Source organism: Lotus japonicus, chromosome 1 (assembly GCF_012489685.1).
Source record: "Lotus japonicus ecotype B-129 chromosome 1, LjGifu_v1.2".
Taxonomy (NCBI): Eukaryota; Viridiplantae; Streptophyta; class Magnoliopsida; order Fabales; family Fabaceae; genus Lotus; species Lotus japonicus.
The window spans coordinates 112,841,519-112,863,078 of record NC_080041.1 but is presented as its reverse complement, the minus strand read 5'-3'; the positions used below and the strand labels follow the sequence as shown (position 1 = coordinate 112,863,078).

Genomic DNA, 21,560 nt, shown 5'->3' with positions numbered 1-21,560 from the left:
AATATTTCCTTCCATCATTACAGCTCTGGCTAACTCTAAAGTATGGTGTAATTGTCAAACTTTAATAAGGTGCCTTAATGACTTAAGAAACATCTTTCTTCTTTCACTTTAATACTTTGGCCAAGGTCTTTACCACAGCTTAAACTCATTACCAAGAGTTGATGAATTCCATCTTGATTAATCATTAATTCTGTAAGCATTTAGTCCTACCCAATATTCATTCAAGTCACGTCCTAGGACATTACATGTCCGAAATCAAAGTATAATAAATAGCTTGTTAATTACTATGATAATCATGTCAAAGGAAACTATTTCACTTCTTCTTGACAATTTCCTATTGAGAATTAGGTAATTTAACCATTAGGAAATCTTGGTGGGTCAGTTCAATAATCATATCTACATATGCATCATCTATAAATGAGATCTATTAATATTTATTCAATAAATACTATCACACACATATTGTTCTATCCAAATCATTGATGTCTTATTATCAATAATTCTATGATCAAGAACAATTTAGATTAAAAATTATAGTAGACATGCTTCTCATTATTATAATCTCTATTATAATATAAAAGTGTCAAACTTTTAATCAAGAACCTTATTATATAATGTATTTAGTTAAATAAAAAAATATGACAAGAATTTATACAATTACTTTAATGGTAGTTAATGATAAATCGAGTCTTAGGCATACATATTTCCAACACAAACACCTAAATATAATTTCCTAAATAATATCTAATAATTAGGAATAAAACGAGTAGTATGTAAAAGGATATCTTTTGTTTTGTTTGCTGTTTTCTTTCCTACTGTAACAAAAAAAAAAGTATGTAAAAGGATATGTACGAGTTTTTTTTTTTTTTTTGATAAGGCAAAAATTATATTGAAATGAAGTACAAGGGGTACTTCAACCCAATACAAAGAGAAAGAGATACAAAGATACAACAATAAAAAACCCAACAACTTTGGGGAAAGCTCTTAAAAATGTGCCTCATTAAAACCTTACCAGGAAAACCCCCTTGGGAAAAACCTGGTGAAGGAAAAAGAGTACACATTTGTAAGAGCCAAAGCGAAACCCCAAGATGTCAATTACAATAAAATCCATATACAATAATGGTGATCCAGAACAGAGCCACATCCTCAGGTCCCATAGCGTCAGTGCACCTAATACTATCCTTGGAATCCAATCAGCCATAAACCATTGTCCCATCCTCAATATGAACTTAGCAACACATGTAAAATATACTCCCACGCAAAGAGTCCATTGAGCCATATACCACTGCCACATTATCAATAAAAGTTGAACAACAAGTGTAAATGTATTCCACGCATCATTAGTATATCAAATGCTCATACTCTTATTCTCTTAATCCATACTATATTGTATTGGTATGTTTAATGAGGCTATGAATGCATGTAAAGTGTAAACCCTCAACATGACCAAGTAAAGACTTGTTGTATTTATTCTTAAGCACATTTTCCGCGAGATTATAAGAGGTTCTCCCCGCAAACAAGGGAGGGGTGTGTTTCTCCATAAAATTCGCTTCTCTGTCCAACCTTCTCTTCACAATCTCCACACTCTCTATGTCTCTTTATCTCTCCTCACCATATTGTCACCGTGGACCACTCATTGCAATTTGCAAATTCATAGCAGAAGATGAATCCTAGACACAATGCAAGGTGACAACAATTCCAGATGACATTCAACAACAAAAAAACTGCATCATTTGTTATATGCTTTTTTTTTTCCTCTTATGAGTTATGACCGTGAGCCCCTTAATTACCACTCCATGATTTGACCATTCCTTCTACTACTATATTCACCGTCTTGTTCTCTTTTTTACTTTCCTCTTTCAGGATTCTTGTTCATATACTTTTTCGCTTTTTTCACAGAAATAAATTAAACAAAGAAAAAGACGTGCTCATATCACACATTGTGACCTCTCAATCTATTCGGGGACCAAAGGTATCCAAGGCTTTCTCTCACTTCTCTTTCTTTTTTGTCTTGCTTTGTGTTCCTTAATAATGAATGGCCCCCGTCTGAAAATGAAAACCCCTCATGTTTTCTAGGAAAAAGGCAATTTCCCGAGAATAATGTTGATCCATTGCTTGTTTATCCACCATTAACCCAAAACTTTCATGAGCTCTATTCCTTTTCACCTCTTCGCACCACCCTGGAAAAAATAGCCTTCGTTTCTTTTATTGAGAAAAAAAAAACAATACTCTCCATGTAATTTTGTACATTAGTGGAATTTATAATTTGAAGGTTGTAACTAAATTAATTGTGTGTAACGGAAGGTCGCCGGAGGAAGACGGTTGATGATCAAATGTCAGCTTCGGAGAGCAGCCGAGAGAAGCTAGCGGGCTTGACACTCGACGAAATTTTAGCCAACCAAAAGAGATTAGCCGCCACGCCACTGCCACCGAGCCTACCACCTCCTACCAAGAGCCGAACCCTTCTTGACATTATCAGAGAAGACGAGTCCACCAAAAAAGATCGCAGGTAACATATAATTTTGTTACATGTAACATATAATTTTGTTACATGTTTTTATTTTTATTTTTTTCCAATCTTTAACACACCATTTGTTTCAAAAACTATAATTCTCCCTTGAATGTTAACATGTTATGCATTTTTGAATCTTTATTCTCACTCGACACGTGATGTGATAGCAAAATAAGAGACATAAATAAAATTAGATAAAAAATGGAGTTGAAAAAAAAATGAAGAGGGTAAATGAATAAGGTTGTTCAAAATTTTCATTGTGAAGTTTGGAGTTGCAAAAATTAATATTAGGTAAAGTTTGAGTTAAATTATCACTAATCCTAGATGGATTAATAATATTTTTAACTCTATAGTTTCAAAAAATATATATTCTTAACTCTTTAATTTTAAATATCATTAATCCATATAAGATTCTTATAATTTAACCCAAACTTTACGTAGTTTCATAAAACTAAAAGTTTTATTTATTTCTTGAGTGCTAAAAATGAAATAATCTGAATTGAATTCGCAGATCTTGGAAAGCATTCAAGGACAAGATTCGTCTGAAGCGCGCTGGCTCCGCTTGGACATCGTCAATTCACATTCCGACTTCTGATGTGCCCATCTCAAACCCAAACTCCAGGAACAACTTTGCCAATCTCGGCCGCCGCGACTCCGTACGATTCCAGACTTACCCGACCGACTACTCGGACATGTCAAATCAGTACAACGCTCACCAAGTAGAAGACCTCGATCCCACAGAGGACTCTGACTCTCCAGCTTCGGCGGCACCGACCACTAGACCCCAGTTCTCCCGCAAAGGATCCACCCGCTACGCCGTCGACCCCTCTTTCGACAACAATGTTGGCGGCGTTAGTCTCCGGCCGCAACTGTCGCGGCGGAACTCCACCAGCGTTCAAACGGAGCCGTTCCGACGAGGGCGGGTGGTGACATTTCGGGACAACATGGATGCTGACGAGGAGGTTGAGGAGTCGTACGACCGCCGCCCAGAAACTGGGCGGGCGTTGTCGGCGAGGGAGGCAGTGGTGGCGCAGGAGGCAGCAGAAGCAGCTGCTGCGGCAGAGGCGGAGGAGGAGGCGGGGAGGGGTCAGGTGACGATGTCGTTGATGGACTTGCTGGAAGAGACTGATAGGGAGATGGGGCTTGAAGGTTCAAGGTATATATTAAGTGATGATGATGAGGAAGATGATGACGAGGAAGGTGGGGTAGATGAGGATGAAGATGTTGTAGGTGGTGGTTCTATGGAGCACACTTGCTGCATTTGCATGGTGAGGCATAAAGGTGCTGCTTTGATGCCTTGTGGTCACACTTTCTGCCGGATGTGTTCGAGGGAGCTTATGGTCAGCAAGGGGAACTGCCCAATCTGCAACAATTTTATTTTAGAGATTCTTGACATTTTCTGATTTTTGTTTTTTATTTTGTGAATTTATGGGTTCACCTTTTGTTTGAGTTGGAACTGATTTTTTGTTTTTAATCTGTTATTTATTTCTCCCTTGTGAATCTTGAGGTGGATGACGATCTTTGGGTTTCTTTTCGTGCACATGATGTTTTTTAGAAAGTATGATTATGTGGATCACTGGCTCAATTCTTATTCTAATTGCGGTTGTATAACTATACCTATTGTAATACTAAAATAATACATGTGCGTTACACAAGTTTATTTACAACATTTTTTAATGTTAAGTAAAAATAATATAGCTTAAATAAAGAAATAAAAAATATTTTTTAAGACATTTTAATATATAGTATTGGAGTTTTCCTTACGTAAATAATTAATAGTACTCAAATTTAATAACTGATATTTAATAATTAGCATAGAATGAATTTTAATAATTTCATAATTTATTTATTTAATAATATTAAAAATTATTAAGTTAATTTAAAATATTTCAAATTAACTAGTAAGTTTTTGATATAATCAAATAAGTTGTAACCACATTTTTTATACTTGTTATCAATAATAAAGCAACTTTGATTTTTATAATTATAATAAGTTATAACTTTAATCGTTTAAAATATTATTTAGTAAATTTTAATTTATTCAACTTCGGTCATAATTATTTGGCTAAAAAGCATTTTTTGCCCCTGATGTTTCAAGTTTGTGCAAATTCTGCCCCTATCTATTTTTGTCGATGTTTCTACCCCTCATGTTTTCAAACAATGCACCGTCTACCCACCGTCTATGTAAGACCTGGATTTTCAGAACAAGCTAATTTCCGACTCACGCGTAGAATCAGTGTAAGCGTGACATGAGTTTGATATTTTAGAAAGATTAATGAAGAAGAAAGTTCAGGAATTGCTTGAGGAATGTTGCGTAGTCATTTTAGGAATTAGAGCGAGTCGTCTGCACACCCGCCTTATGGCAAGCGTGTCCAGAATAGGCTAATTTCGCTTTAGAGCAACGTTTTAAGTGAGATTTCGAATCCTTGGAAAATTTAAAGATTTTCTTTATTTTTCCTTCGACCAGCGTTTCATTTCGGAACTCTAGACTGTACGCACGATAGTATTCACTTTTCGGAAGTCCGACGACGCTAATTTCCTTGCTTCGAAACCCTAGATTCGAGCGATGGATGAAGACTTTTTCTATTCGGGACTTCTAACGAAGTTTCCGTCCACGTTGCCAGATTTGTTTCGACATTTCCAATCTTTCTTCAGAAGGAAGTTTTGTCGTCTGAGCATCATAGCAAAAAGTAGTTTAACGGGACAGATTAACTTACACCGCCGTTGGGATTTTAGATATCGTTTTTCCCAAATCATAGATAATTGTTTTGAGTTCTGGAATTCTGACGCCAGAATCTCTCTTAGAATTCCTCGGTGGACGTGCTGCAAAAATCGGAATCGCGAAATTTTCATTTTCCCGCGATTTCACCTGCCTATAAATAGCTCGAAAAAGCAAAATCTCTTCATTCTCACCCATTCAAGGCCGCGAGCAAGGAGAGAGGAGGAGAGGAGAAATTTTCGCGAAAACTTGACCAATCTTCGTGCAGTTCGTCCCTACTTCTAGGTATTGAGGTAACTAGCATGAATCCTACCTCTGTTTACTGTTTCTGTTGCGTTTCTGAAGTCATTTCTGTGCTCACAGTTTTGAGCTTTTTCTAAAATTGTCCGATTTCCTTGATTTCTTGGTTGGGTTATGTTCCTTATGTTCCCATGAGTCTAAAACCTCTGTCAGTAATCGCCGATTGCGATTCAGTTGTCCAAGATCTGAAAAATTGATTCAAAACCCCATTAGTCGCACATTTCGAAACTTTATTGTCGAAAAGCTGTAATCTGACTTCGTGCCTTTAGGATTTGTTGTCACGGATGTCATGAGGATCAATGCTGTCAAATTTGTTTTCCGAACTGATAACTTTGAAGTTTTGAGCCTTTATTTTGGACCAAAATGCCCCTGGATAGTCGTATTTCGACCCGATTGTCCGAAAATTGTTCCGACAATTTCTTTGCCTTAGTTTTACCCTAAAACTACCTTGTGAATTGATTTAGATCGAAGAAAAAGTTCGAAAACCCTATTTTCCATAGTGGCCGAAACCTAATTGCTTGGGTACCGTGTCCAAAAATAATTTTTGGGTCTCTATGACCTGAGCCATTGCGTAGCTCTTTCAATTGTCGAAATTTTGGCGCCGGTTTCGTGTCATTCTGAGTTCTGTAGCTCGAGTTATGCTCGTTTTAGCGAACGAAGTCTCCGTTGTCAATTTGTGCCTAAATAGGAACTCTGAAGCTTTAGAGGCTTTCTTTACGATTTCGATTAGTATTAGTAGATCGTGTTGCTCCTAGTGAAGCTTGTGTTGATGATTGTGTTTTCTTTGTTCTAGGTTCGCAATTTCCATGCCCAACTTCTACTCACGAAGGTAAGGGTAACTCGGTTTTAGAGCGTCTTTGAGTCTTGCATGCTTTTATCGCACTGCCTGTGTTTGAGATGAAGATGTTTATATTGATTGGCAGATGATTATGATTATTATGCTGAATTTGGAAAATGTTTTCTGAGAGGCTTCGGCCGTTTACTGGTTTCTGTCGTTACTGCTTCCTAGTGGATGGAACATGTGATTACTTTGGATTGGTCCTTGGGTGGGCTTTGTTATTGTCTGACTTGGCATATAGGGCTTGAGTCAAGTGGCGATGAGGAGGTGTGTCCTATCATTGTCCCATCTTGCGAGGTGCTAAGTGGCGATCAGGAGGTGTGTCCTATGATTGTCCCGTCTTGTGTGACGTTAAGTGGCGATTAGGAGGTGTGTCCTATGATTGTCCCGTCATGTATGACATTATAAGTGGCGATGAGGAGGTGTGTCCTATCATTGTCCCGTCTTGAGATACGATATTGATCGATCCATTTTGTTAGCAGCATATAGTTGCATTATAGGGAACTAACACCTGACCCTATGTTGTTGGATTTTCGTATTGGTTTATTGATATCTGATTTGATGTTACATTGTTGAGGTTATTATTATCTGAGTCCGATTTATGTTTAAGTTGTTGATATATGAGTTGAGTTATGTTGCTAGTTATTTACCATGCCAGGTAATTAAATTCGAACAGCATGATTTTTCTCTTTTATACATGGTAATTGCATGGAGTTAACCCTTTCTATTTGCTACTTGTTGTTTGGGCGCTTAACGCTATTAGGCGATGGAGATCCTTCCGCCGAGGCATAGCTACTCGAGTTGGAGATCGAGTTGTAAGCGGTGGAGTAGAGGTATGAGAAGCAGCTTTGCTTCTCTTCTTGTGGATTATGTTGGAGTCTCTTTTACTTTATGAGAACTCTGTTATTAAAGTCTTGCTTCCGCCACTGTTAAAGTGCGCATGTTTATTCTGAACCTTACTTATGGTATTGTAAACTATTATTACTGTATATCGGGAAACAAGTTATCTAAATAAAGTTATGGTATGTTTCCAACCTTTTAGCCGAAGTGTTTAGTTGTTTTACAGAAAAAAAAAATTCCCTTGGTTTTTAGGGATTGCAGAGTGGTCCTTAGACTTTGTTAGGTTACTAATGTGACTCCTCAGTTGAGAAATTGGGGTGTTACAGTCTACCCCTCACGGAGGGGTAGACGATGCATTGTTTGAAAAATGAGGGGTAGACGATGCACTGTTTGAAAACATGAGGGGTAGAAACATCGACAAAAATAGAGTAGGGACAGAATTTGCACAAACTTAAAACATCAGGGGCCAAAAGTGCTTTTTAGCCTAATTATTTTCTTCTACTATGTTATTCCTAAAGTCATTTTTTAAAGCGAATAAATTTTATTCATGAAAAAAGAAAAATAACAAGTTGCAGAAAGGGGAGGCAGCGAAACCCAAAAAAGCTACACAAAAATGACCCCTTCTCCTAAAAAACCCTAGGAATTGAAACCCCATAAAAGTATAATGCAAGAGTAAACACCTTTATAATTGCATTTTCAATAATATATAATAGACGAAAAAATATTTTTAAAGAATTATTCTCAAATAACACAGACATACATTACAGTAACCAGTAAGGAAAATGCTGTGGGGCACGACCTTGGGCCTCGTGCACCACGCACTAAGCAATTTATGGCGGTTTTTAACCGCCAGAAACCGTAGCTTTTCTTTTTATTTTTAACAGTTGTAATTTTGTGGCGGTTTTAAGCCGCCAGAAACCGTAGCTTTGCTTTTTTTTAACAGTTGTAATTTTGTGGCGGTTTAAAACCGCCACTAAATTACACTCGTGCACGGAGGGAGTAGTGTTTAAGTGAGAAACCAAAAACACATTTAACACTTGTTTCTTTTATTGTATGAATTCCGCGTAGATACCAACAAAACAAAGAAAAAAAGAAACCAGATAGGGCGACGACAAAGCACCCGACAGAAAGCAATACAACTATACAAGTACTCATCATTGACGCCTGTTTGGTTGCTGCTACAAAAATGGATGACAACAATCACATGTATTTCGTTTCCCTTTTCTCAATCGGGTTTTTTTTCTTAATTTGGGTCTTTGTTTTCGGAAATGCATGTGGTCAATCTTCAATCCATTTATATTTTGCTTGTTATAATTGTGATGCATTTGATCGTTTTCTGGGTGTTGAGCTCTTACTAGTTCTTGTGATTCTTCCAATTTGGTTGCTGAATTGTTGTCTGTTATGGTTTATTTTCCACACCTTTTCAATTTGAATGACGAGCATTTGCTTTTTGTTCGATGATAAATTGTGCTAGGGAGCCATGGGATTGGCATAGGGAGGATTATTATTGTCTCCAAAACAGTGAAAACACTTCCAATTTTGGTATGTCCCACTTGTGATTTTGTGTTAAGTTAGTGTGATTAATAGATGCCTGATAAGTTCTTGTTCCTCAAGACGAAGATCTTCCGTACGTGTTCGGTGATGAAACAACCCCAGTGAAGGCTTGTGGGGATTTTGAATACAATGTCAATAATAATGGTGAGACTGTTCTCTCTGGCAAGCATTTTTCTTGAATGATATGTGCAACTTGAACATATTGTTCTATTTCATTTGTGATATTCTTATTTTTCCTGTTATCCTTTATTTAGATGCAATGTTATCCTTTTTAATTCAAATAAGGTGGATTTCAGAATCACATAATATGCAAAAGGAAACAGAGAAATGTTGGGAGACTTCGTCCCAAGTCAAGAGACGGCGGATGCTACAGTTCAATACTCGAGATGAGCATCATTCCCTTTGCAATGAAGAAATTTCTTTAGAGTGTTTGAAATTAAATGTGAGTGCTTGTAGCTTTCACCAGGTTTACACCTATAGCTTAGCATGTTAGGTGGTTGGCTCATACTTGTTCGTTTGTGAAATAGAACTTTTACAAAGCTTCAATTTTCAGACAATATTTTTGAACAGGATTAAGAAAAAACCTTGTTTTAACTTGACTTTTGCAATCACTTTAAGCTTTGATAATGAGGTTTGCGGTTCAAATCTGTTAGAGTCTTTCACATCCTTTGTAGTCATTATTTATTTATTGTATTACATGAGTCCTCTATGTTGTTGTGCGTCTTAGAGCCTGTTTGGAAATGGACTTATTGGAACTTATATACTAGCAAAAGCACTATGATCCTGTTTGCATGCAGACCAAGAGCACTTATTGGAGCTTATCTTGTACATTTTTTAGTAGAGAAGCTCCAATAAGTGTCCTTTTGTCCCTAACAAGGGCCAGATAAGCTCCAATAAGTGGTTTTTTGTTTGCATGCAAATGAGCTCTAACTTCTTAGTCCCACATATAATATGTGTGTGAATGTATGGCTATGTGAGTGACTCATACATTGTGTATATAGGGGAAGGAGGACTCAAATGAGGACGTTTTGACAGAAGTTTCACAATGGCTGTCTGGGCCTTCAGGTTTACCTTTCGTGAGATTCTTCTTTGAATATTTCTTCTCTTTTAGTCGGATTTGATAATTTATTTGTATGCTCATTTTTTATCTTTACCAAATTATAATGGATGAATATATGCATTAGGAAATCCATCTGCTTCTAATTGCGAGGACGTTGTGTCAGCTGAAGGGTGGCTTGCAGATTGTTTTAGTGATGCTGAAATGCAATTATGCCCCGATGATTTGTATGCTTCTCAGGACCACTGCAAATTTATGGCATATATTTATTTATACGAAAATAATCTTATGATTATGTTATTTCAGGAATTTTTCCAGGGGAAATGATGTTCATATTGATGTTGCAGGTATGAGACATTGCCTGCTTTCTACTGTTGTCTTGTAAACTTTTCCCTCTTCTTCTTTCCTATATATGCATTAAATCTTGTTTAAAAAGTTTTACATGCTACTGTAGAGCTGTGCAACTTCACACCAGTGTCTGAACAGAAAGCAGTTCAGCATCACATCACTCAAACCCCCACAAATATTGTCTTCAAAGGTTTGGCTTGTTTTTCCTTGATATTGACTTTCTAGCTTGTTTAATTTTAGTCGATCTATCTGCGTAATTTCTCATCCACAAAAGATCCTCTAGCTACTTGGACAACAACGAAAGCCCTATCCCACTAAGTGAGGTCAGTTATATGGATGGTGGATCACACTACGCGATTAAGCTTGGTTAATAACCAAATTTTATGAGATATTGTTGGCAATGATGTCCAGCGACTTTGACATAAAACCAAAATTTCTTGTATGCTATATATGTTTTACAGAGATTCACTCACTGAGAAGTTAGTATGCTTTTACAAGATTTTTGTTTTTTTGTTTCTGAACCAAGGTTTTTTTTTTAAGTATTGTCAAATGTAAAAGAGATCCTTATGCAAGAAATTATAGTTGAACAATAGTTGATGAGATGAAAACTTTTGACATGGAAACTTACTTTACATGTGTAGGGCGGAAATCTTTTATACGACCACCCACAAAGTTACCTTGTTCTGTAGCCTATCCATTTGCCTTCATTAAACCCAGTGGTACTGATGGAGATGTCACTCTGAAGGAAATAAATCAGCGCATTCAGTGTTCACCGACTTCAAAACCAAAGCAAACCAGGGAAGATCCAAAATACCCCAAATCAGCCTTTTCAGGGAAGCCTGTAGTTGGAAAAATGAAAATTCACACTGAAGGGGGGAAAGGTAGCATCACTATTATGAGAACTAGAGGTTAGGTATGTGTAAGTTGTTAGTACTAACTTTTGTATTAGACCATTTAGTTGGAAGATTATATTAATGGTGCAACTTTTGTTCTTATTGACATCCATATAGTATGTGTATCTATTATGAGAACTAGAGGTTAGGTATGTGTAAGCTGTTAGTACTAACTTTTGTATTAGACCATTTAGTTGGCATATTATATTGATGGTGCAACTTTTGTTCTTATTGACATCCATAAATTACACAGCCTAGTGTTTGTTTCAACTGGCTTTCCTTTGAACGTGTTTGAATAGTTGTCTCCGCAACATGAATGGACGCTCGGTGGATGCAACAATTCAGCTCCTTTCACAGAATATGCCTCAAAATTGGGGTACGTCGAAGGGCTTTCCAGTGCAATAGAAAAACAAACACTCTGAAAGTTCATCAAGCTTCGCTTAGGCTTTGTGATTGAATCAAACAAATTTTAGTTTTATACCTTGTTTCATAAGTTTTGTATCTAAATTTCAGTTTTCTTATTATTTTGAGCCTTGTATCAAGGGGAAGGAAAAATGGATAAGCAATGCCAGTGGATTATAATTCAGCATGTTAAGAAAAGAAAGAAGAAGAGAAAATGTAAAGAGTCAAACATTGAAGAGATGAAAAGAGAGAAAAGAAGAAGAGTGAGCACCCCTTGTGCCTATTTTATATAAATTTGTTGCTTACCCAAAAAAAAATTCACATTGAACAAAAGAAGAAGAAAAGATAGAATGCACTAATTGAGGGGGAGCAATTCTCAATTGATTTTAGAGTGCATCTTCTACCTGAGTTCTCACAAGATAAAGTTGTTCATCCGATTTAAGAGCCATGTAGCAAAAGGAAGAAGAAGCTCTCTGAAGTTGAGGATCCAATTATGCAAATCTAACATCTAGAAGACCCCAAGTGAAGGAGCAATAGTGAAGATGAAGATGAAGAGAAGCAAGGCCGAGCTGAATCAACTATCAACTGCAATATCAATGCTAATGCTAGAAGTGAAGATTGAAGAATGAGCTTGATCATGAATCGCCAACGTCTACTCAGCAAAGTGATCGAGTCAAATCAAGAAAGAATTGAGAGCACCTAGTTCCTATCATCTCTATCCTATACAACTAGAGATGAATTGACAAAAAATCCTGGTCCGCTAATGTTGTTAACCTTAATCAACTAAAAATTATTAAAAAAAGATTTAAATTCTTTCAGCATACAAAAATTGACAATTAGACTAAAATGCTCAAGACTGACCGTGAGGCGAGGGATGTACATTTGTTTAAACTTTTTTTAAAAGAAAAATCACATTTTCAATTAATATTTTGTTAAAAAATATTGCACAATTTTGTGTGTGTTAAATTGCTTTTATAGTTTCCATTCGAGTGTGGTGAATGTCAAATGTCTCTCCAAGAGTGGAACTCTAAGAATAAAATCTCGTCGACTTAAGGATTCAAACCACAACTTTTTACCATCGCTACCGACACTCATGGCATAAAAATGAGGCATTTTTTATATGGAGATATTTTTGTCTTGAAAAAGGATGGACCAACCATATTTTATTTTTTGTAGCATAAAAACAACAGATTTTTTGGGATCAAAATCACGTCATGGTTAGTCGAAATTAGGGGAAAAAATACAATTAACCAAAAAAAAAAAGAGAGAAGGAAAGTAAAGAGGAGTGAGAGTATGAATGAGCAACTCCAAATCTGACATGTTGTGAAGGAAGGAAGTCTTGCGTGCTCGCCCGTTTGCAACAGCCACACACACACACACACCAATAGGAAGAAGGAGTGCGCAACGCCGCTTGACCCACCCTTTTCAGATCCGATCCGATAGCAAACATGAACATTTTCAGGTTATCTGGGGACATGACCCATTTGGCCAGCGTCCTCGTCCTCCTCCTCAAGATCCACACCATCAAATCCTGCGCTGGTATCTATCTATCTTCTCTTCTCACCATTCTCTTTCGATTCAATGCATTACTATGCTGTTGTTGCATCAATTTTAAACAAGTATTTGTAATTCATACTTTAGGTTTCAGTTTAATAGCAAATGCTAAATGCAGTAGGAACCAACTATATATACATCGATATCATAGTGTAATTGTAAAAGATTGATTGAGTGTAATTTGGGAATACCATGTGTGTTCAAATTTTGAGCAACCTTTAGCTGTTTCTGTTTCTCTTTGAGCTGGATATGCTGAATTCCAAAGTTCTATGTTGGTTAAATTTTTGAAAATGAGAGAATCGTGTAGGCGTTGACGGTTATAGACATAGATCAATGAGGAGAACTGTGAGTCTTTAATTTGATTTTTGGGGATATTTTTCTTACTGACTTTGGGTGCATCTTATTTTTATGCAGGTGTCTCATTGAAGACTCAAGAACTCTACGCACTTGTTTTTGCTACTCGCTATTTGGATATCTTTACCAGTTATATATCACTATATAATACCACTATGAAGTTGATATTCTTGGGAAGCTCATTTTCTATTGTATGGTACATGAGGCACCACAAGATTGTTCGTAGATCATATGACAAAGATCAAGATACCTTCCGTCATTATTTTCTCATATTGCCCTGTTTTCTGTTGGCTCTACTTCTCAATGAGAAATTCACTTTTAAGGAGGTTAGTATGCACCTGCTATTATCCGTTGTCTGTAAATGTTCTGTTACAATATATTAGACTTATAATGTATTTATTATTGGCTAGATTAGTTACCAGCGGTTAGCAATAGATAGCAGTAACAGAAATCTGTTAGAGAGTTAGATTTCGTCCATGACATACATGATTACATGTCTTTTTGACTATTTTTAGAGCTCATTGTCCATGACTTTAACTTTCATCTACTTTCCAAAATCATACTTATGCATGCAATAGGTGATGTGGGCATTCTCCCTGTATTTGGAAGCTGTAGCTATACTTCCTCAGCTAGTACTGTTGCAGAGAACCAGAAACATTGACAATTTGACAGGACAATATGTCTTTCTTCTTGGGTAAGCTTTGTTCTTTACCAGATTTTAAGCATTATTATATTTTCCAGGACTTCTGTGATTCTTGTTATTGCATTAGTATTCGAATTAGTACCTATTATGTTCTAAAGGTGTTTCACCTACTGATCAACAGCCAAATAACTGGAAGATATTATCAATGTTGATATCTATTCCTACATAGAATGATCTCAGTAGTGTTTTCATGTGAGATGAGATAGGAATGGGAGTTGAAATTTGATATAGTTCCCGGTCATTGAAATCAGTAACACTCTTCAAATATTGGTTGATTTTGTTCTCATAAGAACATCATAGCATTTCATCTGATGAATGGTATAGGTTCCGAAATAGTGCTTCTAACTCACCTAGGCAGAGAGTAGCTGATGCTGATGCATGCGACAAAAGGAATAATAAATTGTTAGTTTGCAGTACTGTCCATGGGCCAAACTGTCCTTTGGCTTCATTAGAAATGCTCAATGAAAATGGCCTTTTATATTATCATGAGTTGGAGTTTAGTATATGCGAAACCTAAGTTCTGACTGATTATAGTCCCCAACTTTTTGCAACACTTAAGGTATGTGTACTCTCATAAAATAGAGGGTTAATCGTCTACTTGGTCCCTGTCTTTGTCTCGCCGTCTGAAATTAGTCCCTCCCCGGAAAATTTGCAAATCTGGGTCCTCTCGTTTGCAATAAGTCTGGAGCAGGTCCTCGCCAGAACCCGGAACTCCGGCGAGTGATGAATAGGCATGCTGACTAGATATATGAGGCTGACGTGTCAAGGAAAAAAAATATAAATCAATTTTATTAATTAAAAGAACCCTAATTAACTAACTTATCCTAATTGGGGCCCAAAACAATTCTCTATTTCTGAAATCCCCCAAATTTTCCAATCATATGACATTAATTTAGGGTTCCTGAATCAATTGCTTCTTCTTCCTCTCAAACTCAGAACCTTCTGAGCATCTTCTCATCTTCTTCTTTCCCTCAATTGCTTCTTCTTCCTCTCAAGCTTGTGCCTGCATGTCCATGCACCATCTCCGCCCGAATCTGCGAATCGTCCTCCATCTATTATATTTTTGGGGGAAAGGTTACGGGTTTGGGTGTGGTGGGTTGCGAGTGAGGGTGGGGATGGGGGTGAGGTTGCGGGTTGGGGGTGGGTTGCGGGTTGGGGGTGGGGTGGGTTACGAGTAGGGGTGGGGATGGGAGTGGGTTCCAGGTGAAGGTGGGGGTGGGTTAAGAGTGGGGTTGGGTTGCAGGTGAAGGTGGGGATGAGTATCTGGAATGGGTTTCTGGGTGGGGGTGTTTCTTACTCTGTGTCAATTGGTGATGTTGCAGTGAGGTGATGAGGAAGAAAACATGTAAACAGTTGAAGCCACCCATTAGGATAAGTTAATCAAAACCAAAGCAAGAGCCAAGAGATGTTTTATTTAAAAAGTGAATCATCTGGAGGAGAGGAACGAAAAACCAGAGCAAGAGCACATTACAGGAGAGGAAAAATAGAAAGCTAGAAAGTGAATCTTCTTGTGTTTTCTTGTTTGGATCTGCAATTGTGTTTCTGGGATCTGGTTTTGATATTGAAGACCAAGGGATTTTTTTATTTTTATTTTTTTCTGAAAGTGAATATTTAATTTTGGGAGAGGTTCTGATTTTTTTGGGAGAATTAATTTTTTTAATTTAATTTAATTTGATGATGTGTACTTTTTTATTATTTTTTAAAATTCCACGTAAGCCTCATTTATCCAGTCAGCATGCCTATTCATCACTCGCCGGAGCTCCGGGCTCCGGCGAGGACCTGCTCCAGACTTATTGCAAACGAGAGGACCCAAATTTGCAAATTTTCCGGGGAGGGACTAATTTCAGACGGCGAGACAAAGACAGGGATCAAGTAGACGATTAACCCTAAAAAAGAAGCAAACGCGAAAATTATATATCAGAGGAACCAATCTGCACGTTTTATATTTAGGCTATAATACTAAGAACCTTGACTGTGAAAGTTATGATGTATTAGGTTCATGGAATTGTGTTCACTAGTAATTACAAATATGTCATTTTATCTTTAATTTGTTTCCTATTTTCAAATATTCTGATTCATTTTGCATTTGTTTTCGTCATTTTCTGTACAATTATTTGAAAACGGGAAACAAAAGAAAAGAAAGTGTCATTTTTGTAATTATTGGTCAAAATATGATTTCAAAACTATAAACATTTTCTCAAACACACCCTTCTTATTTTTCTTCATCCTCTCCTTTTCTCAACCAATTTCAACTTTAGCAGCCAGTTTGCTTGACTTCAAAGTACAGATCTAGCCCCTAAAAGCACGGTTGTGCATATTCAACCAAAACACTTACCTTCCTTCCCAATATTACATGAGCTGTTCAAGACCCTTAGTGTGATCTAATTCGGGGTCTTAACACTTACGGTCAGTGCCACGGATCAATGAAAAGTGCTCCTATGTCTTATTTCCGATTTTGATGTCGTCTTGATGGGCATAACAGTACAACAGAAGAGCTATCAGTTAAATTAAATCTGCACATCAAAATTTAGATAATTTTTACAAGATTATATTCTGCGTTTTGCTTGATTCTGCAGAAGAAGTTAATTAAGAACTCCTTCCAAAAGGGTATTTGTTTCTGTCAGCGATTCCGGGGCCTAATGAAATTAACTTTTGAGTTTAGGTTCGACAAACCTTTTGTCATTTGTTTCAGTAGTTCATTTCATTTGTACATGGTTTACCTGTGATTTGTTTGTGAATCGTGATAAATATGTGCATTTGAATCAATTCTTATGAGCTTGTTCAGCTGATTTGCAATTTTTTTTGAAGTCTATGGATTATAATTAATATTATAATTTTGTCTTTTCTTCTATGTGCAGTGCGTACAGAGCACTATACATTCTCAACTGGATCTATCGCTACTTCACTGAACCCCACTTTGTCCACTGGATAAGTATGATCTGTCTTTTCATGTGCTTTTTTGGCTATTATTGCTTTATGCTTTGACACTTTAAAAGTTGAAAGGTAATTGGAAGTTTAGGTTATAGGTCATTTACTTCTACAACTGTAAACAAGAAAATTTAAGAAGTTAATGTGTTTCTGGTTACTTTTCTCTCATCACTTGTTCCGAAATAGTACTCCCTCCGTTCCTAAATATAAGACCTAATACAAAAAATTGCGCTTATTAAGATAACATTAAATGTGTTCAATTAGTGTATTGGTTTTTTAAAAATGCATAAATTCCTCCATATTTACCCTTTGTCATTTTCTCTCACTAATTAATGGTAAGTGGTAATCAAAACTTGGGAATTGAAAACATATAATTAATGTGGAGGGTAAAAATGGAAGAGTACAAAACCTTTTGTTAGATTATTGTAACTAGGTCTTATATTTAGGAACTTTAAAATTTTGAAACTAGGTCTTATATTTAGGAACGGAGGGAGTAGCAATTTCTGTTTAGACAACACAACTGCTAAATATTCCTTACAAAGAACCTTTTTTTCCATGAAACTAAACATATAACTGTCAGGGTAGCTAACTAGCTATGATCTAGGTCTAACTGCCTTCCATGACTTGTTGCAACACGTGACAAGAGGAAAACATTGGCCTGATATCTCCTGCCCCCTAAAAAGGCATAATGAAAGTTGCTCTTATGCTGTATTCTGAAAATGACAGTGTTCTGAAAATTTATTCCTGAGTCATTTTGATATTTTCTTTTGCAGCATGGATTTCTGGCCTAGTTCAAACACTGCTCTATGCTGACTTCTTCTATTACTATTTCCAAAGGTACATTGATATAAGTAGCACTGTAGCAGGTTTTTATTTATGTTAATAATTCTTCTTCATATAAGTTTTGAATTTTTACAAATTGTGCCATGCAGCTGGAAGAACAACCAAAAGCTTCATTTGCCAGCATGAAACCCAAGGTTCTCATTTGGAGAATTTTACAATGAGCAGAGAGGATCCAAACTATTTGTCTGGACACAGTGGTTTCTGAATTACGATTCAATATTTGTTCGTTCTTGCTCCCTCATATACTACTGTACTAATTACTAGGAATGTTAGACAAAAAATCATGAAATTGTTGGTAACGCTACTCAATGCAATCTTAACTTGAAAAGTTATTGATATCTAGATGAGAGATTGGAGGTACAATGCTTGTTTTGATCCTCGTCCTTTTGTATATCTGTCTGGGGTGAGGTGTTACCAAAGATCTTGCATGGATCAACGCTTATTCTGCTTTCATGACACAGGAAATAGGTAACTTGGAATGGTTTTCGATGAGCTATAAGTGTGAATAATTATTTGAATTATTTAGAGAATTTAGCACCGTGAATTACAAATTCATAAACATATGGGTGAGTATTCACTGGGCCCGGGACACCATAGTCAAATGATGATTCATTTGGCTAGGTAAGTCGAAAAAAAGTAGAAAGTAGCAACGAGGAAAACGAACATTAATATAAAATGAAGGAAACAAAACATTACAAGTGAGAAGAGAGGAGAACAGCAAGAGACCCAGAAGAGACAAAGAGGATGCATATTTAATTAATAGGTAGAGGGAGAGGGAAATAATAATGGTAAATGGACAGTCTACAACTCTGCATAATTTGTCCCCTATCGATTATAGAGAATCCAATTTATAACACTTCTCTTCTCTTGGATGACAATCTCTACTAATGGAAAAAGAGTAAAAAAATTCTCTAGTGTGTCTTTGAACACTGCATCATTGAAAACCTTAGCAGAAAAGTTTCAATGAGAAAAAATCTGGTTAAGGAAAAATAGTACAATGCATTTTAGTTGAGATATTTAAGCTAGCAAACTCTGATACTTTGTACATTTAAAGTATCATTTCAAATGTTGTAGTCGGAAGAGTTTTCGTAAATAAATATGCCAAATTATCACCTGAGCAAATTCATTGGATGTTTATGTATTATTCTTTTGTAGATCGTGTGTGAATAACAGTTTTGGTAATATATGTTTTGTACTATTTTCCTTGATGTATCATTCCTTTCTTTGAGCAATACATGAATTGTCATCTTCTATAGTTGTTGGAAACTTTTTTTTTCTTCAGATGATGAACCACAAGTCTCAAACTTGCATTGAATCACAGATCTCAACTAAACACAGACTTGCCTCGTGTAATGTTAATATGTATGCATGATTATTTGATGTGATTATTATAATTTGTTTCATAGATCTCCATGAAATGGTTGTGACACCACATGTAAAAAAATAATTTGTTCGTGATCGCCTACATATGGGTCTGACAAATATCCATCATTTGTATAACCAATTAGGTCGAGCTTTGATGTATTAGGAAAAAACCCAAACAGTATGAAAACTATAATAAAAAGCATGCAAGTGTAGTGAAGAAAAAGAGAAATGTCTTCCTACAAATGACACCAAATATTGTCTTGCACTGTGGCAATGGTCAGCTTTGTCCCGGCCTGAGACAACAGTGGTGTTGGCCTTGAGTGGAGGGGAACGTACTTGCAGAAGACACTCCAATGCTCAAGTCAGTTAGAAATGCTCATAATGAATAGTATGTTATGTTAATGAACAATAGAACCTATATTTATATGTCTGGAGTGTATGTCGGTATCTCTGCAAGCAAGCAGAAAGTCCTTTAAGTGGAGCTTCCGAGCGTATAGTTAGCATTGACGTAGTCGTGCTTAAATATTTGTTCGACCCCTTACTGGACCGGTCAAACACTTGCCGGCTGTGCCGGGGTGGTCAATCCTTGGACGAGTCGATCTAGCCGACCGTTCGGTGTCAGCTTAAGAGCATTACCTATTGGGTCGGGCGCAAAGTCGTCGGGTCATATGACTTTTAGGCTAACCAGAACAGTGACGGCCTTTGAGACGGAAAACATCCATCGCAAACATTCATAAAACCTGTCATTATTTCTATCTCTATTACTCAAGGTTATCAAAATCGGACCGGTGAACAAATCGGTAAGGGCACCGGTTCACGGTTCATTGGTTCAACCGTAGTTGAACCGTGGTCCAACCGGTATAGCCGCAATAAATTACATAATATAATTTTAAGATAAATATAAAATATATAAGACAATATTAAATAAAAATTAAGTAGTGCTATTAAGTTCATACACATTTATTTCTAAGATTTTTGTAAGTGCTATTAAGTTTTATTTATTATATCATCATACTGAACGTAGTTTTTAATAAAATATATGCAAATTCTATAATGCTGAGTAGTTAGTATATTTTCTTGAAATGATATGTGTATATACGAAAACAGTCAAAACACAGATCCCGTGGCGCAAGTAAAAAAAAAACAAAAAGCTGTTTGAATTAATTTATTAATAGGTGACAGAATTTAAATTTAAGGCTTTGGAAAAGAGCACATGTTGGTCTAAACTAAGAAAAAGGATACAAGTTTTCCAAGCCCATAAGTAAGGAAAAAAAAATGTCCAGCCCGTGAAAAGTACAACAAGACTCAAAAGTTCCCAAACCCTAAAGTTACATCTTCCCTTTGGGGGATTTGGGTTTAACACCCCACCCATGAGGCTCCCCACCCCACTTTATTGAAAACGGGATTTAAATTTCCGTTTTTAATACAAATAAAATGGAACTTAAAAAACTGTTTTGTATTTTAACATATGTAACACATTTTCAACCATTCATTGTATACTAAAAAAAAACGGAATATTAAATTCCGTTTTAAAAACGGAAATTTAAATTCCGTTTTCAATAAAAGTGGGGTGGGAAGCCTCATGGGTGGGGTGTTAAACCCAAATCCCTTTTTATCTTCCTTCTCTAACTGAAGCAGCTGCACAACTGCCTTTCATACATGAATAGCTCAGAGGAAGAATGCAGTGAAGACTCAAGAGAATGCTTGCTTCATGTGTAGATTTGTGCCTCTCTCTCTCTCTCTCTCTCTCTCTCTCTCTCTCTCTCTCTCTCTTCGTCTCCAACATGTCAAAAGGCCACCAAACACATGTGGCCACGGTCAAACCGGAGGTTTTGACCGGTTTTCCAGTTATTGATCGGTTTTTCCGGTTGTTGACCGGTTCTTTACCAATCCGGTTTTTTCACACTTTCAGACCATTCAGTAGACCGATTCCCGATCCATACGGTTCAACCGACCGGTCCATTCCGGTTTTCATAACCATGCTATTACTTGGATTTTGAGACGGTTTTTAATATTCCATCGCAAAAGTTGAAAAGGGTGTGAGGTGAATTGTATATTATGGACATAAATAGGTTGAAGTATCATTTTTACAAATCTTAATAGGTGAATTTATTTTACTCGAATATTATTATTACTAATTAATGTTCTTTTTTGCTGCATTGTATAAAATCTAAACAAAGGTGAATATGCTGGTTCTATTTTGGTAAAAAAAAATTGCCATGAAATTTCATTCTCTTCATAGTAAAATTTCCCATTTGATTCTATCCCACATGTTAAGATATGTCGGCGATTGTTGGTTTTTTATCCAAATATATATATTTCAACCATAAATAAAAACCGTAAAAAAAAT

General features: G+C 36.4%; 3 protein-coding genes across 5 annotated transcripts; all 3 read left to right on the top strand.

Annotated features, from left to right (window-relative positions):
* The first annotated feature begins 1,531 nt into the window (after positions 1 to 1,531).
* Positions 1,532 to 4,151, top strand: LOC130729359 (uncharacterized). Of its 3 annotated transcripts, none has more exons than XM_057581093.1 (4): positions 1,532 to 1,686; positions 1,900 to 1,972; positions 2,305 to 2,509; positions 3,024 to 4,151. In XM_057581093.1, the coding sequence occupies exons 3-4, from the start codon at positions 2,334 to 2,336 to the stop codon at positions 3,913 to 3,915; spliced, it is 1,068 nt and encodes a 355-aa protein (XP_057437076.1). In that variant the 5' UTR covers positions 1,532 to 1,686; positions 1,900 to 1,972; positions 2,305 to 2,333; the 3' UTR covers positions 3,916 to 4,151. The 3 variants fall into 3 exon arrangements, with proteins under 3 accessions (XP_057437076.1, XP_057437077.1, XP_057437075.1); XM_057581094.1 differs by having other exon boundaries at positions 1,534 to 1,764; XM_057581092.1 differs by having other exon boundaries at positions 1,534 to 1,773.
* A 4,116-nt stretch (positions 4,152 to 8,267) lies between these two features.
* Positions 8,268 to 11,331, top strand: LOC130729358 (protein XRI1-like). The gene is made up of 9 exons (XM_057581091.1): positions 8,268 to 8,415; positions 8,684 to 8,751; positions 8,824 to 8,907; positions 9,060 to 9,205; positions 9,765 to 9,828; positions 9,948 to 10,047; positions 10,127 to 10,167; positions 10,275 to 10,358; positions 10,810 to 11,331. The coding sequence occupies exons 1-9, from the start codon at positions 8,396 to 8,398 to the stop codon at positions 11,079 to 11,081; spliced, it is 879 nt and encodes a 292-aa protein (XP_057437074.1). The 5' UTR covers positions 8,268 to 8,395; the 3' UTR covers positions 11,082 to 11,331.
* Positions 11,332 to 12,734: 1,403 nt separating this feature from the next.
* LOC130729357 (ER lumen protein-retaining receptor) lies at positions 12,735 to 18,208 on the top strand. Its single transcript, XM_057581090.1, has 6 exons — positions 12,735 to 13,002; positions 13,432 to 13,697; positions 13,950 to 14,065; positions 16,933 to 17,006; positions 17,776 to 17,839; positions 17,935 to 18,208. The coding sequence occupies exons 1-6, from the start codon at positions 12,912 to 12,914 to the stop codon at positions 17,969 to 17,971; spliced, it is 648 nt and encodes a 215-aa protein (XP_057437073.1). The 5' UTR covers positions 12,735 to 12,911; the 3' UTR covers positions 17,972 to 18,208.
* The last annotated feature ends 3,352 nt before the right edge of the window (positions 18,209 to 21,560 follow it).